The sequence below is a fragment of the Cimex lectularius genome, unplaced genomic scaffold (assembly GCF_000648675.2).
Source record: "Cimex lectularius strain Harlan isolate CLEC.00 unplaced genomic scaffold, Clec_2.1 scaffold31, whole genome shotgun sequence".
NCBI classification, from domain to species: Eukaryota; Metazoa; Arthropoda; class Insecta; order Hemiptera; family Cimicidae; genus Cimex; species Cimex lectularius.
The window spans coordinates 2,334,929-2,351,930 of NW_019392645.1; the positions used below are offsets into that span (position 1 = coordinate 2,334,929).

General features: G+C 33.0%; 1 protein-coding gene across 1 annotated transcript; it reads left to right on the plus strand.

The window, feature by feature from the left end:
* Positions 1 to 426: 426 nt before the first annotated feature.
* On the plus strand, positions 427 to 16,497 carry LOC106670488 (sarcolemmal membrane-associated protein). The gene is made up of 20 exons (XM_024230442.1): positions 427 to 968; positions 4,943 to 5,064; positions 5,121 to 5,258; positions 5,324 to 5,471; positions 5,546 to 5,612; positions 6,838 to 6,916; positions 6,985 to 7,152; positions 7,217 to 7,359; positions 7,440 to 7,575; positions 9,291 to 9,453; positions 9,509 to 9,640; positions 9,711 to 9,773; positions 12,320 to 12,450; positions 12,533 to 12,611; positions 12,694 to 12,830; positions 12,890 to 13,046; positions 13,111 to 13,303; positions 13,380 to 13,494; positions 13,580 to 13,714; positions 14,679 to 16,497. The coding sequence occupies exons 2-20, from the start codon at positions 5,014 to 5,016 to the stop codon at positions 14,772 to 14,774; spliced, it is 2,331 nt and encodes a 776-aa protein (XP_024086210.1). The 5' UTR covers positions 427 to 968; positions 4,943 to 5,013; the 3' UTR covers positions 14,775 to 16,497.
* Positions 16,498 to 17,002: the final 505 nt, after the last annotated feature.

Genomic DNA, 17,002 nt, shown 5'->3' on the forward strand with positions numbered 1-17,002 from the left:
CAAATGCTAATTTATACACATTTAATTCACAGTTACTATCAGTATCTAATTTTGAATATTTAAATGTGAGGGGTATGCTGGAGTTTGGGAAGCCCCGGTGTACATATTGAATTATTCAAATACAAAACTAATTACAATTAATTTAAGTTTTTAAATTGTTCATATGAACAAATTTTTGACATCTGCCCTTTTAAATAGATAAATATAAGTTTTTAAATTGTTCATATGAACAAATTTTTGACATCTGCCCTTTTAAATAGATAAATATAAGTTTGAAAATCCAAGGAACCTGTTAACATGTAGATTAGCCTTCCACTTTGGTCACCGCCCTGGAGGGGGGCGCGTCGACGGAAATTTTCGGCTAGTCTAAATTATTGCAGTAGTAATCCACAAAACGCAATATTCGGTCGCGTTTTAAAACTGATTTCTGTTGAGAAAAAAAGAAGAAAAAGGTTCGAATGAGAAAGAATAGAAAAAGTTAAATTAACCAGGAACCGGGTAACATTGATCTTCTGTTTTGATTTGGTAGAAACCAGCTGTTTCTGCGGAACAACGAACATCGGAACAGTCGAGTCGAAATTATGTAAAGAGCCGTGTCCAGTTTTAAATCCCGATTTTGTTTTCGGCCGGTAGCTGACTGTCAACGGATCGAGTCAATTCTCTGGGACGATTTTCATTTGGCTGTTTTTAAAGAAGAATCCGCCCTGACTTTCGACCCCGGAGGGAGTAACGTGCCATCCGACTGCCGATAAATAATTACACACCGATCGAATTATTTATTTTTTTTCTTCCGTTTTCTTTTGTTTTTTCCCAATTCCCTTTGGGATTTGTCGACTGTTTTCAACGGCGAATTCAGCAAAAGCAGCCCGGCTCGACGAAAATGAAATGAAATTGTCGTCTGTTCGTTCGAAAAAGGATGATGCCAAAAGGACCGTCGAAAAGGACTCTTTCGTCCGAATGTGTGATGTGTAAGTAATCAATTAACTGTTTTAATTATAATTTTATTCGATAACGCTAATAATCCGCTTCCGATGGATTTCTTCCGTCCCTCCGATTCGTAATAAAAATTCGATACCCTTCTTCGAAAACCCGAACCTTCACGTTCGACTGGAGTTCAAAACGAGACGAGAAAAACTTTTCTTGTTTGTTTATTACTTTTTATCGTTTCGAGTGGCTTGGAATAATCGAACCGTCGATTATCGTGATTTCCTGTTGACGGAAAGAAATTACAATCATTTGTAAATTTTACAATCACAAAGGGCAAATTGAATGAATAACTTTATTGGCCATCAGCTGATCCAGAATTGACGAGATCAAGGAGGACCAGTTTTTCAATGTCAGTATGTTTTAACACATTCTTATACTTAATTAATTTATTGGAATGGAAAACTCTTTATTATGTGTAATTAATCATAATTTTAAAAAATATTTACACCTAAATTTACAAAAAATATTCATCCTATCATTAAAAAATAGGGACATCCTATTCCACCCAATAAATTCTATTAAAAACATGCTTACATCCCAGAACATAAATAATATTGAGCTCTAAAATCAGTCAATTATTTGATTTGGAGTAATGTTTATTTAGGCATATTTTTTTACACACTCTAAAAATGAAATAGTAAAGGTGTTTTTCTAATTCAAAATGGGAGGGGGGAAAGTGCAATTTTTGTCAATAACATAAAATCACTGCTCAGACTGCTTCAAAAGAAACTATCTTCCTTCAACTTCAAAAACTAAGAAACTAACTGGTAGTTTGCTCTGTTCATAAGCGTAAATTTTGATTTGGCCTTCAATTATTGAATGTGATCAAATTCAAGTTTTGGCCATTACAATATCCTTTTGGCTGCTGTGTTTAACCTTATTTTATGGTTGCTTGGCCTTCAGCCCGTCACAAACATGTCTTTCAGGTGCGTTTGCATATGAGAGTTTTTTTTTACTCTCAAGAGTAAAACTCACAAGTGTTAAGGTCTCTGAGAGTTCTTGTCGAAAGTAGAGGGAGCATTCTCCGAGAGGTGCAATGGTTGCATCTTTCTCACTAGTGTAAACGTTTTACCGACGCTGTTGGAGAGTACTCAATTATTTGTAAAAAAATTGAATTTGCTGGAAGTAAAACGCCAAATACAATAAAAAATGAACCCACGAGGATTCTTGTATGTAATTGAGAGCTTAAACAACTTAAAAACCTTGTGATGGAGAATTTAGCAACAGACTTCAATTGTCTGACCCCTGCAATAAATCGTAAGTCAACCATAAGACGCTCACGAATAGAATTGCTCCTCCCATTGCAGTCTTTTTTAAAAATTATGGGCCCCACTAATTTTACCAGCAATACAACTTCAACACTTCAAAATCTGCAAAAATTCTTGAATTGCTAGGCATCTTCAAGTTCCAATTTCCATCCTACATGCCCCAAATACTACCCACTTTTTTGTTTTTGAATAGTTTTTTCTTCTTTTTTTTCCCAATAAGCACAAACTAATAATTCTTCTCATTTCCGCTTCTTTTTTTTTATGTTGAAAAATCACTCTCAGAACTGTCCAGAGTGTGTGTGTGTGTGTGTGTGTGTAAACGGTGTGATGTGCACTCGCGAGAGTTACCAAGGAGAGTTGCTCTCCGAGAGTGAAATTCGCCCAATTGAGAGCTCTGGCTGTGAGTTCCATTCATGTATAAACGCACTTTTGAAGGCTCAATAAGCTCTTCAGGGCCTTCTAATGGTCTTTGTCACATTTGGAACAAGCTCTTTGGTCACACTGTATTGCAAGGTGGGACTGCTCCATTCAAACTTCGGAGGGAGCAAGTTACCCTCAGCTATACGGCGGGGGTTTCTCACTTGGCCATCCCTTAGCAGGTGTGATCCTTAGACATCGGTACAGCAGGAGGAATATACGAGCAACTTCAGACCCAGACACAATTTCTGGGAATTCGCTTCAATGAAGCTTTAAGGTGAACAAGGATTACACAGGGAATGGTACTTGTGCCGGACAACCGGATGACTGATTAAGAATAGGTCATTCGAGGTTAACACATGAATTATTACTTTGGAGCCATAGCCCGCATATTTGTCAAGCACTTGGAGAAAGGTTGGTATCCTACTTAATTGAAGGAATGACATCTATATAGAAAGCGTTACGTCACCTGATATGAAAATCGTGCTTCAGCACGGGAGCGAGTATTTGAGTCCGCTGTTATGATTTTTAGAGGAAATAGGGCTCTTTTACTGTATATAGTATTTTATAGATAATCTTATAGTCAACTGACTCATGGCCCCTGGACTCCAGCCAACAGTTCTCTCGGTCAAGGACCACTACCAACAGTGCACATACACACAGTCCCAGTCCCAGCTTTGATCCATCATCTCAACGCTACAAAAACAACACCGGCCTTTCTCAGGGCCACCAAAAACTCCCAATCACTAAACAGATGTTGACTAAGAAGAATTTTTTTAAATGGAATGCAAACCCATTTTTAAAAAGATTGATAACTGGGAATAAAAAGTGCCTTTACAAGAATGTTTAAAAAGAAAAATCGTGCCGAAAACAGATCTAAATTTTGGTTGGATTGGATCTTCTGCAACCAAACCATTAATTATAGCATATATTGCACACAAACAGAAGTACTTCTGCAATTCATGTCGAGAGACGTGTTTGTGGAAACCCTTCAACCTGTCGATGAGCTAAAGGGCTCAAAATCCGGATTGTTGCGAAACAACTTAATGTGAGTAGGAACCATCTTTTTTAAAAAGGAACATCGAATTCATCTGACCAAAAGCTTGAGAAATTCTGAGAGGGATTAAGAAAATTAGGAAGAAGGCAACAGGCAGTAGGACAAAATGGTTTATCATTGATTAAATTTGTTTATGAGTACATGAAATTTTCATTGAATTTACCATTTAAAAAAATCTACTGACATTCTACAAGATTGGCTATGCTCGAATGTTTTCAAAAAAAAAAAATTGAAAGTTTGGTTAGAATTTTAGGAAGTATCTGTTAACCCGATGTGGGGAAAAATCAAGTTGAATTAAGTCTTAATTAACAGCTCTTACATAAATAAAGATCAAACAAGAAGGGATTTCACTTTCTTGAACTTTTTCAGCAAAGGACAAAGCGACAAGTTTGTAAAAAAAAAATTATTGTGTAAATAATAAAAAAAGCACAATGGAGGATTTCTCTGTGATGGTAAATAATTATCAATGGAACAATTTCTTAATTTTTGAACTCTCCAGGATAGAAGGGTACTGATTCACGTAGTACATTTGTCTTATAATCAACAACCAACCTTAGAAGCCTTACTTGTTCATCCAATCTGTACAATACAATTTAAATCCAGTACAATTAAAAAAAACTTAATAATTAAATTTTTATTACAAATTAGCCGATTTTATTTTGCTTGATTGCACTTTCTTTTTTTTTTTTCTTCTTTTTTTTCTTTTTTTTTCACGAATGATGTCAATTTATGCAAATCCAAATCGTTGAATCAGCACATAACCGATTTTGCTCCATGTAAGCAATTTTATTTATTTATACTGAATACTTTCTAAAGTGGAATGCACAATGCATGATTTTTAGTTAGGATGAAGAGAATTCATTGAAATTTAGATGATTTTTTTTAAGAAAAAACAAACTAAAATGTAACAATTAATACCAAATATTTTGTGTCTTTTAACAAGAAGAAAAAATTATACAATATATAATCTGGGTATATTATTTGTGTTGGTTTTATTACTGTTGTATCATCTTTTGGCATGATTAAAAATGCAATAATAGGATTTATTATATAATAATTATACATATTAGGAATGGTGTTTATGCAAATTATAACATTTATAGTGCAGCTAGATAAGGACCAAAGCATTGCTTAAAAATGAAAAGTGTCTAATCTATATTTTGTATTACTATTATTTAAAAATTAATGGATTTTATTATTTTTGACATTTCAGAGTAAACTATATGGCTCACTTTCATCCACTGAGTTAGTAAACAATCATGTTAATTTGATTGTTAATTTACCATGGCCGGGAAGGCAATAATGACATGCAGGCCAAACTCACATCCTTTCCAGGTAGTATTTAACAGTATAAATTACCATATATTTAGCTTAAATAATATTAATTTCAGGAGAGGACATTAAATCTCGAGCAGCCTGTAAAAATTGGCAGGTCCGTTGCACGCACTCGACCTGCTCCCAACAATGCACTATTTGATTGTAAAGTCCTATCCAGGAATCATGCCATGATTTGGTATGCCAATGGAAAGGCACGTACAACTTATCTTAATTGAAAACAGCGAATATCTGAAACTTATTTGGAATTGTGTTGCAGTTCTTTTTACAAGATACAAAGAGCAGCAATGGAACTTTTGTTAATAACCAAAGGCTTAGCAAATCAGGTGATGAAAGCTCTGCACGAGAAGTCTCCTCTGGCGACATTGTGCAGTTTGGCGTAGATGTCTTAGAAAATAGCCGTAAAGGTGAGTTGTTGTAAGACTGTGTTTTAAGCTAAAAATATGATAGATTTATTTGAACTTTCAATGTGTATTTCCAGTTACTCATGGATGTATCGTAGCAATTTTGAAACTCTACTTGCCTGATGGTAAAGAAGCAAAAGCAAGGTAAGTCACTTTTTATGTAAATGAATAATATAATGATGAAACACGCTAAACTATGTCATAACTTGAACAATTCTTTATAGTACGTCTACTTTCATATTAAAAACAAAAGTAACAATTCATTAGGATGTAGACACAGTATAAAATGTCATTATTGTGTTTTTTCATTCTGTGGGGGACATTACTAGTGACGATGGTCTCCTCATCCACTTTGACCTAAAAGATTTATTCTTATTTATATCCATACCCCAGAAAGCACACCCTTTAGGAAGGGAGGTAAACCATTTTTTTTCTACCATTGTATATAAAGGATTTGCAATTTTGTGCAACATAAAACATGTTAACAAATATTCGCTGAAGTGAGCTTGGACACCTCTGGACCTTCACAGGTAAATTTTTAGGATAACTAAGACCTCCCAGGGAGAGGCCAAGCTGACAATGCTCCTTTTTTTCTTTTTTTTAAGATAGTTCTACTGACGGATTTTACCTAGGCAACAGACAGACTGGGAAACTACAAAGACTTAAGTCCAAAATTATTTTTGACAGTCAAAACTAAGCTAACTCTATACAAGACATTACTGCAACTACTTTAGACATACACAGTGGATCCAAGCCATCCAATATCCACTCATCCAGTCTTTCCAATCAAAAGTCCTCAGACAAATTGTCAAAGCTCCTTACGACGACATTAACTAGACAGTGGCCTCAACATTCCTTTTGCATGTGAACTAATCATCTTTCAAAAGTTCCACACCGAGCTTTTATTCATCCTAACCCTACTGCCATTCCTGAGAACCCATGAATGCCACCTTGAAAGACGATGGACTTGAGACCTCGTCGCCGCTTAATCCCTCATATTGAGTGCCATTGTTGAAAATTTAAGATGAGAATTTTCCAAGCTTTTTATTATGTTTGCTAGGTTACTTTTGTATCAAGTATATCTGCTTCCTCTGATCTGGGACCTTAGCATTAGGCTATTTGTAGATCCCAGGTTTTTAGGATATCAAAGCAGTTCTAGACAAGTTTTACATTGATCTCATTTGGATGGCCCTTAGGCCTGGCTATCTGAAAGTATTATTATTATTGCATCCTTGAGTTGTTCATTTATTTCATGTGCACAGGTTTCTATGGCTAGCAGTTTGTTTTCTTTTATTTTCATTTTGCTCAGGCATCCATTTTATTTAATTATGTAAGTTGTTAGTTTTTAATTTTATTATGTGTTTTGCAGTGAGTCAACTACAGAAGTGGTCTTTTCAAATAGATTAATAAATGTTGAAGATTTGTATGAACTACACCATTACTTGCAGGTATGAAAATCTACTTGGGAAAAAAATATTTTTTATAATTTTACATTTATAAAAACTTGAAATTTTAGGATGCAATTCAACGAGAACATCTCCTTGAAACAAAATTGCTAGCACTTCAAGCAATTTTAAACAACATTAGGAAATCTGCCGATCAAGGATGGAAAGCTTTGATAGCAGAAGACAGCCTTTTAACACGTGTTGAAGCACTTGAAAATCAGCTCCAGTTATATTCAAAGGCAAGCGATGTCTGATTTAATTAAATTTCTACAATTTACATCATAAATTAATATTTTGTTGTAGACTTTTGGCCAGGACAAATTGAAAGAGGACCTCCAAAAATTACAAGAGGACAAAACTAATTATCAAAGTACAACTAAACTATTCTTGAAAAGGATTTTAGATGAAAAACTTGATACTGAATTAAAATGTGATGAGGTTAAAAGGTATTTATAATAATTATAGATATCATTAGTGGAATTAATACCTTTTATTATGTTTATTAATTTTCTCTCTTTTTTATCAGGTCTTTAATAAATTTGGAAACACAGTGCAGTAACTTATCAGAGGAACTTTCCAAAAGCTATTGCCATATACAAGATTTAGCTCAAAAGTTAAGCACCCAAATGGTACGAAATGATGAATCTGTGGCAAAACTACAGGTGATCGCTTTTATTTATTTATTTTTAATATATGTAGAATTTATCTTTCTATCTCACTCCATCTGTTAATTTAATCTTGGGTTTGTGGCAAAGATAAATCAGACCTATTTGCAACCAATCCATTTTTACTTCTTGTCCAGATATGGATGCACCCTCTGTAAAAAGCATGAAAGAAGTAGTTATGTCTTATTGAGAAGTGCCTGTTAAGTATGGGTTATTTCAATTAACCGTATTATTTTTTTTTAAATGGATATTTGATGTACAGGGTGTCCTGTGAACAGACGTCAATTCTTCAGGAGATTATCCTACTTGTTATATTGTACTAAAAAGTTCCTATTGTCCAAAATCTTCGAGATACATCAATTTTCAAGTTACTTTGACCTTTCACTTTATTCCATAAAATCCCCCGAAATCTCATGCAATGTTGATCCTGCTGTAATTTTGATTATGTATGTAAAGAGCATTGAAAACCAAATAAGATTCTTAACTTTTTAATAGAACCTTAAGCAAATTAAACACAAAACTGCTTAGAAGAAAAAAACCTTACGAGTTTCCTAAGTTCTTGCTTAAAGTTTAAGTAAGATTTTCTTTGTTCTGTGAATACTGAAAGATATATTGTTTACAAAAAATTTGCACTTCAGAAAATGAACTGTAAACACATGTACTTAATTTCTCAAAAGTCAGTTATCACCAGTGTAAAATTAACATTTAATTGCAAAAATTGTTTTTTTGGCTACAAACGATTCAAAAAATTAGTCATTAAGAATTTGAAAAAATGAAATTAATGTAAGTAAACTAAGACTCTTTGGTAAACAATTGAACAAAATAAAAAGCTTCTAATTTTTTTTTAAATATTGTATTACATTTTTTATTTATGAGAGTTCACAACAGCAGAAGTCATATCAACCCTCGTTGAGTGTTTATCAAAAAAAAATTTAACATGTCAGGTTCTAATGCAGGAACCAGGGCTCTTTACTTTACAGTGATGAGCCCCTCACATATACTACTGAGGCCACTGATGCCCTTATATATTTTATTTTGCAATTTCTATACATTGANATATTTATATTGAGGGGGAGCAAATAATCAATATTATTCTCCCATTCCCTTTTACTGTGAAATTTCACTACCTACTCCTTGGGATGCCTTAAGGGATTGTAGGGGTGGATTCTGTTGGACAAGACTTACACAAAACTATTTGAGTGATGGGAGGGTTTATTGTGAAACTTGGTAAATTTTTGAGGAATTCATTTTTGATAAATGGGATTTTAAAGGCATTGTGGAAGGTAGCATTTGGGATCTATTGCGGCGCATTTATAATAGATTTGAGGATTTTAGATTGAAAGGATTGGAAATCCTTTGGTTAACAGTTCTGATTTTGCATCCAAAAGTTCCATTCAAGGCAGACAGCACTGTACCCAAACACAAGATTTAAAGACAACTTAAAAGAAAAATTGGATGACTATCTAGGAAATCCAATCCTTCCAAACAAAATCCTCACTTACCTACTGATTATGATTAATTATCAAAGCTCCTTACAATGTTACTAACCTTACTATTCACAAACACCACAACATTCCTTTTATCAACCAAACCTGTGTTCTCAGGGTGTAGGTCTAAAGTGTTGTGACCATGAGGGGGGGACATAATTTTGTAATATGTTCCTATGTTCATTCGAACCTTATAAGTAAATATTATACATTGAAATGTTGTAGGAGCTTGAAGAGCAACACACCGAGGCGCTTAGCAAATTGGAGAATAGGAACCAAGAATTGGAAGAGTTATTGGCCAGGCAGCAGCAGCAAGTCACAGTATGTTTTGACCGGACGATTGTCAATAATGAAAAATCATCTTTTGAACACCAGCCCAAGTCTATAGGTGAGTATATATGCTACCAAACTCTGACTATAATACAATACAATTTACATTTCAGGTGATATCGAGATCGATGAAGACACTAATAAAGAAAACAGGATATCAAATATCACCAATGATGAATTGCAACAGTTAACAAATTCTTTAGAAAAAGAAAGGAAATGTAAAGAAGTTCTTGAACTCATTATGGGTGAGTTTAAATACGTTTTTCTTTAAATAAAATATAATTATAAAATTTAAAACTAAAATTAAATTTCCAGCACAAAGAGACTTGCTTCAAGCAGAAAAGCATGCCCGACTTCAACAAATAAATAGTCTTCAAGGTAAATTAATTCAGCATTGTTTACGTTTAAATATTATTTAACTATATTATGTATAAGTAAAAATTACATCCTGAGGGAATTTTATATTTAAAACACTCATATATTTTCTCCCTATATGGAAAAAATTGAAGCATAGATAAGTAACCTATATAACACTAACCCTAACTAATCTAACTCAACCCATTAAATTATTGGTAAGTTGAAGATATTTTGTTATATACATAAAAATTGATGTAATGGTTTTTTTACAATTCTATGATTAACTTAAGTGGGAATGATTGTGGATGCCATAATGTGGGTAAGAGGTAGATAAAAGTAGGGCATCCTGTGGATGAGTAATTTTTCTGAAACCACGGTCGTAATTTGGCAAAAGTTTGAGAGAGAGGCCAGATGGTGAACAGAAGGGAGAGAAGAGTAGTTCATTCATTCATAATGAGGAGGATGAAAGTGTATGAGAAATCCACCGAGGCTTGTTACTCATTTGATAAGACCTCCCCAATAAATGCCGAGAGTGTCCAGCCAGGGCATCTAAAGGCAAAAAACATGAGGGAGAGAATTTGTCCCTGGGCCTGGTGATAAAGTACACTTTTTCCCATAAAAGTAAAAACATTTGTCAGTGCTTCTTTACAAACTTCTCTTTGGAATGGGAATTGACTTCCCAAAGTGGGCCTTACACACAAAAGATATGATGTGCCGATGTCTCTAATTTCTTTTGGCAGATTCGGCATTTCTCTGCTGTGCTTATTATTTTTAGATGGTAGTTAAGTGGCCAATATAGAAGCCTACGGTTTTCCTCAAATCTTTCCTGCTGAGAGAGAGGTGTTTCTTCACCCTTTTTGAGAAATTTAGAAATTTTTTAGCTTGCCTCATACCTGGTGCTTTTTGTCCAGTGCTTGTATTTTTCTTTCTTAAGCTATTTTTCCTGCTCAAACTTGTAGTTGTGGCCCATGGATGCAAGGACCCTTTAGTTAGTTGGTCAGCCTATTTGTTTCCTTCTATACCTCAATGCTACCCACTGAAAATCTGGACAGTGGAGATTGCATAGCATAGAGTAGGGTAGCATTGCTTGTAATCAAGCAGATATGCACGGGGGTAATACAATCTTATGGAAAAATGGACTTTGAATTTGCATTGGGTGATTCGAGTAGTGTCGCCTAGCGTTGTATCAGGTAAGTGTGTTATCTGCTAAGACACATTAGTCTCCTTATGCAGTATTTTTAGCCATCATACTACAGCTCCATATGGTGCTAGGAGTTTCAAGTTTGAATGTATAACCAATCGAGTGTCATCAGATTTTCCTTTTATGATTGTTACTATGTCATCTACTATTAACCATAAAACTCATTTGTTGGATAGTATACAGGGTGAATTGCTACTCGTGCTACAAACTTCTCCAGTAGATTCTTCACCCTAAAATGAACAAAAAAGTTCATATTGTCCATGGTCCGATTCTCAACCATTTCAGAGTAATTTCGCTTTTTATCGATTTTGAAAGATATCACGTCCTGGCGTCGGAAAATCGTGATATCTTTTAATCTAAACATTTCTCTTAAAATCTATAAGCACCGTTGAAATCCCCGTTAATTTTTAGAGAGAATCAAAATCATAATTCCATTGAAATTTTTTAATTTAATTTAATGCCCATTTAGTATGTAATGCTTAAGAAGTTTACAAACAGCTAGAAGGTCAAGGAAGAAAGACCCAAACGTTTTGCCACCTTCATCTTCTTATTGAAAAATTAACGGGGATTTCAACGGTGCTTATAGATTTTAAGAGAAATGTTTAGATTAAAAGATATCACGATTTTCCGACGCCAGGACGTGATATCTTTCAAAATCGATAAAAAGCGAAATTACTCTGAAATGGTTGAGAATCGGACCATGGTCAATATGAACTTTTTTGTTCATTTTAGGGTCAAGAATCTACTGGTGAAGTTTGTAGCACGAGTAGCAAGTCACTCTCAAACATTAGCAATCCTTGAACCACCATTTTTTCTCTTTTTGTCATCAACATCTTGGTCTCACAACCACTAAATAAGAAAATGACGAGTGCGTTGGAAGCGTTATTAAATCAGGTAGTTTTCCTCAAATTTGCTGCCTTCTGAGACTAAAATTAGAAACTCTGGATTACTTTATACACTTTCCGATTTACACAATTTTCCACTCTTTTTGTAGTTCTGGCTGAAATAAAACACAAAAAATTAGCCCAAACATTTTGCCACCGTCATCTTCTTATTGAAAAATTAACGGGAATTTCAACGGTGCTATTAGATTTTCAGAGAAATGTTTAGATTAAAAGATATCACGATTTTCCGACGCCAGGACGTGATATCTTTCAAAATCGATAAAAAGCGAAATTACTCTGAAATGGTTGAGAATCGGACCATGGACAATATGAACTTTTTTGTTCATTTTAGGGTGAAGAATCTACTGGAGAAGTTTGTAGCACGAGTAGCAATTCACCCTGTATATAATTCCTGTCTTGCCAAAATAAAAAAATTAACACATTTTCCTTTTTTTACAATAATGCTTTATAAAAAATTATAGATGACTACGATGAATATTCTTTGAAAAAACAAGATGTGGAGGATGAGTGCAAAAAAGTTGAAGCAAGCATTGAATCACTCGAAGCGCAAGTAAGGAGCTCTGCTGACAGCTTTTCATCAGAAACTTTATCGGTCTGAGATTGTTTTAAGAATCTTTATTGTTTATTAAATCTTTATTATGGTTGTTATACTCGTATTAATATATTAATTTCAGATGGATGAAAAAGGAGAGAGCCAAAAGTTGACCAACGGGCGAGACGAATCTCTTGAAGCTAAAATTAAAGAATTAAAAGGTTCAATAGAAACTATTTTAGATTTTTTAAAATCTAATAATTCTTGATTAAGTAGATAACTTTGTTACATATATTTTTTTAGCTATTTATTATGAAGCTAAAGCTAGCAAAGGTACATGTGAAAATAATATGAGCATATTGAAAGAAGATATAAATCTGGCGAAAGATAGCCTTAGTAAAACATCTGGTAGTTGTCTAATCACTCAAGAAAAATTGGAAGTAAGTTACATAGCATAATGATTACCACATGTAAGTGTAAAATTTGTCCGATTTTACAGAAAGCCCAGAAAGATTATGAAGAATGTTACCTTATATCGCAATCTTTGACAGAGCAGGTGAAATTGAAAAATCAGTACATTTTTATGGAAGGGGCAGAACGGGAGGACTTTCAAAGTGGCGATGGACCTCGAAAAGTAGTTAATGAAAATTCAGAAAGTATGTTGATGAGTTTTACATTAAGAATAATTGGTTGCTAAATTAGAAATAATACGATTTTCAGAAACTTTAGATGAAATTGAACAAGTTGGCAAACAAAACAGAAATGATTCTTCACATGTTCGAGCTAAGATGATCATGTCAGATGTTGATTCTGTCTGTGAGAGTAATAAAATCCTCGACGAATTACATGTCGTTCAAGAAGAGTATCTTTCATCACAGAAAAAAATAGCAGTCATGGAATCGGAAATTCTTAAGTACGTTTTTAAGCAAAAATTTAATTTAAAAAAGTTCTCATTGTCCTATCTTGTCATACATTTTTCATAATTACAGTTTAAAGGAAGATTGCAGTCGGCTGTCATCCGAAAAGGAACTTCTCGAAACTGAGTTTCAAGCCATAAAGTCCAATCAAAATGTTTCTTCTGATAGAGATGAATTGTTTGCCAAGGTATTGTATTAAAACATTTTTTCCAAAATGTATTATGCCTACAGTTCTTAGTTGTTTTTTTTTTCCAATTTATTGTAATTTTCAGGTTACCACTCTTGAAGAAAAGTTGGTAACTCTTGCATCCCAGTATATGAAGTGTAATGAAGAACGTGTTGCTCTGTCTCAAAAGTTGGCATCTACTTCATTAGAATGTGATGCTTTGTCCCACCAATCTTTCTTTGTGAGTTGTACATATTTATTTACTTGTTTTGAAAAACAGAGATAATTCATATACCTCAGATACTCAGTTATTCACCTTTATGTTATTATTTTTAATGGAATCTACTTACATGACTTAAATGGCAGAATTGAACTTCAGCTACAAGAGAACTAAAAAACTGGTAGACAAACATTCAAAATGCAGTTAGTCACCGATAGGTGGCTCACATTCATGCATAACACAACGGTTATGTTGTTTATTATCGTATATGGTAGCCTATCTGCTTATTGCATAACATGATGCAGATTAATAATAGAATATAAAAGAAAAAGAAAAAAATCCGTCCCTAACATAACAATAACTGTTAACTTACACTTAATCAAACTATAATTTACCTAGCCCTAACTTAACCTACAACAACTCTACCTATAGAAATAGTTAAAATAGAGAGACAAATTCATTGGATTAATTGTGAATCTAATGAATTTATATAAGTATATCACTCAGCCTTAACTACTTCTATAAAGTAAACTTGTTGTTAGGTTAAGTTAGGGCTAGGTAGAATATTGTTTGGTTAAGTAGAGTTAGGAAGAATTATTGTTATTTTAAGAAGGGTCAAGTTAGGTAGAAATATTGATAGGTTAAGCAGGGTTAGTTAAGGTAATGGTTAGGTTATATGGGGTCAGGTAGAATTATTGTTTCTCGAGAACCATGGTTTTCATAAAATAACTCTACCTAACAACTAACCCTAACCCTACCTAATAACAATAAATCTAGCTAACCTTATTCTAAGCAAGCTCATTCCTCCTAAATGCGAAAATGGGTGCACTAAAAAATTGTATAATACATTTAATATATTTTTAATGCTTGGTTTCTTTACTTGTTTTGAAGCTATGTCATATACCATATCATTATTCTTAATATTGGGTATGAAAATTATGTCAAAGTAAACTAATCGTTTGAATAATTATTTAATTTTTTTCAGAATTTGGTTTTTGCATTGCCTTGTATGCTGTTGTTTTTGGCTTTAGCCATCATATCTTACCCAACACTGAGTCATTATTTGGGAACTGCTGAGTAAGTTCCAGAGGACCAACCATTATCAGAATTTATCAATAAATGAATCTTCAATACTGTGATTATACTACCTGAATTAACATGCTTATAATAGTTTGATAAATTGTATAAAAAATAATAATTCTTATTTATTAAGTTCTGTTTACTATTATGTTATATATTTTTGTAAATATGCTATATTATTTATTCATCTGTATAAACAAAAAGCATTGCCAAATTGTCATTACTTGACTATCTACTATATTTATATGTGTACTAATATTAAATAACAGATTAATTTATAATTCTATAATTTTGTATCAGCTTATATTTTTAGATATTAGATGTTTTTCAGTAGTACAAAATGGCTCCATCTCAGTTTAACTGACCACTGATTTTCTTTTTCTTTTTTTAATTTGCAATTCTTTGCAAAATGTTATCATTACCTACTATTCTACATTTCATGCTTATAAATTGTTTTCTTTTAAGGTGTGCGAATATTAGCATCGAACTTTTGTATTCATATCCTGTATTGTCATTAAAGTTATAATAATAGAGGAAATACAATCAATATTTTCTTATGAGATGAGTATATCTGAAGTTAAATCTTACAATTGTATGGATTATTTTTTTTTTTTTTTATAGTAAATGAGATGAGCTAAGTAAAGATTAAGTATACTTTTATTGTTATATACTATTCTTTTCATTTATGTTGTATCTTATGATTAAGAATTTGATTTATGAAGGCAAATTCACTGTTAAAAATTGTTGATGCATAGGGTGTAGGCTAATTGATTATTATTATTAATTATTATTGATTGTACAATAAGTGATAATTGCAATTTGGAAAATCACATTTATATTAACTTCTAATAATAGTCGCAAAATCAATTATTCGTGGGTGTAAAGTGTCATTTTATTTATGCTAAATCAAAAGTATATTTGTTTATTTTTGAATGAAGCTTGGTCATCCCGAATCATTCAGGTCTTTCTTGTTGTGTGCATCAGTATATTTGTTTGTGTAAGCATTACTTTTTTTTTAATCCCTCCCTAATATTCTAGTCAATGAAGACATTTCTTTTTATTTATTTATTTTTTTTTTTATATACATTATCTGAAGAAAAAAATTATAAATAATACTGTTACATTTTGATTGGCCTAATGTTTTTTAATTGTATATAATTAGTTTCATTTACTGATAATGTTATTAACAATAATTCAATCCATCTTGTATTTCTTGTATCCTTTGGTGTCAGTTTAGGTATATTCCGTTTTCTTCACACTCCATGTATATAATTGCTCACCATTGAATACATAAAACATGCGAATTTGTTTTGTTGGATTTTTATATTTTCTCAAGGCTGAAAGCATTTATGTTGCGAATATACAGTTATATATTAGTATTGTTGGTTATTTATTTTCTTTTAGAACTAGGGTTTTTTTTCTATTGATAGGTCGAACTGTAGGAATCCCTTGTTATCAATGTGTAGTGTTAAAAGTTAAGAACTGTTTCGTTTGTACATTGTACATGAAAATGCCATATGTATAAATTAGTGATACAGACAATATTCGCACACCACCTCATGTTAATAATATCACAACTAATTTTATTAATATTCGAAAAATTACTTGTGAATATCATTAGCCAGAACCTACTGTAAATTTTAAATGTATTAAATGTAAATTACTTTTGTGTTACTGTACTTTGTACCGGCCATAACTGAACAAATTAAAATTATGTATAAAATTTTTTTTTTTTTTTTTAACCCTTGCCATATAAGACAGGATCTTCCTCAGTCCAGCGGGACAACTGTTTTTATATGATGACATGAACATTCAACCATTGACTTACTACTACCAGCTATGTTATATCCATCATTAAACATTATAATTTATTTAGAAATTTCAAGGCTGACACTTTTGGGCCAAAAGCCCACGTATGTGTTCAGCACGTAAGGATGGTCGATGTGTCCCAAAATTCGAAGGAGTGACAATTCCTTGGCTCTATATAGAGAGCGTGTAGGAATGAAAGCCACCCAATATGAGAATTGTGCTTGAGCAAGACATCAATTATTTGGGTCCCTTGTTCCAATGTTTTGATAAGGCTGTTGTGGGCAAAATAGTCTGGGTTCCTGAACACAGGTCTGGCGGGTAATGAAAAAGAGGACACAATCCAGCCCTTGCTAAAAATTACAATATCAAAAAGTAATAGTGGTGTCAGTGGGTTGGATCAGCTTCTATCGTCGGGCGATT

What these genes read in the sequence shown, in the direction of transcription:
- LOC106670488 (XM_024230442.1), top strand. Translation starts at nt 5,014, where the DNA reads ATGGCCGGGAAGGCAATAATGACATGCAGGCCAAACTCACATCCTTTC. An exon ending in TTTCATCAGAAACTTTATCG is followed by an intron (nt 12,451 to 12,532) that starts GTCTGAGATTGT and finishes TATTAATTTCAG; the next exon opens with ATGGATGAAAAAGGAGAGAG. An exon ending in TGTCCCACCAATCTTTCTTT is followed by an intron (nt 13,715 to 14,678) that starts GTGAGTTGTACA and finishes AATTTTTTTCAG; the next exon opens with AATTTGGTTTTTGCATTGCC.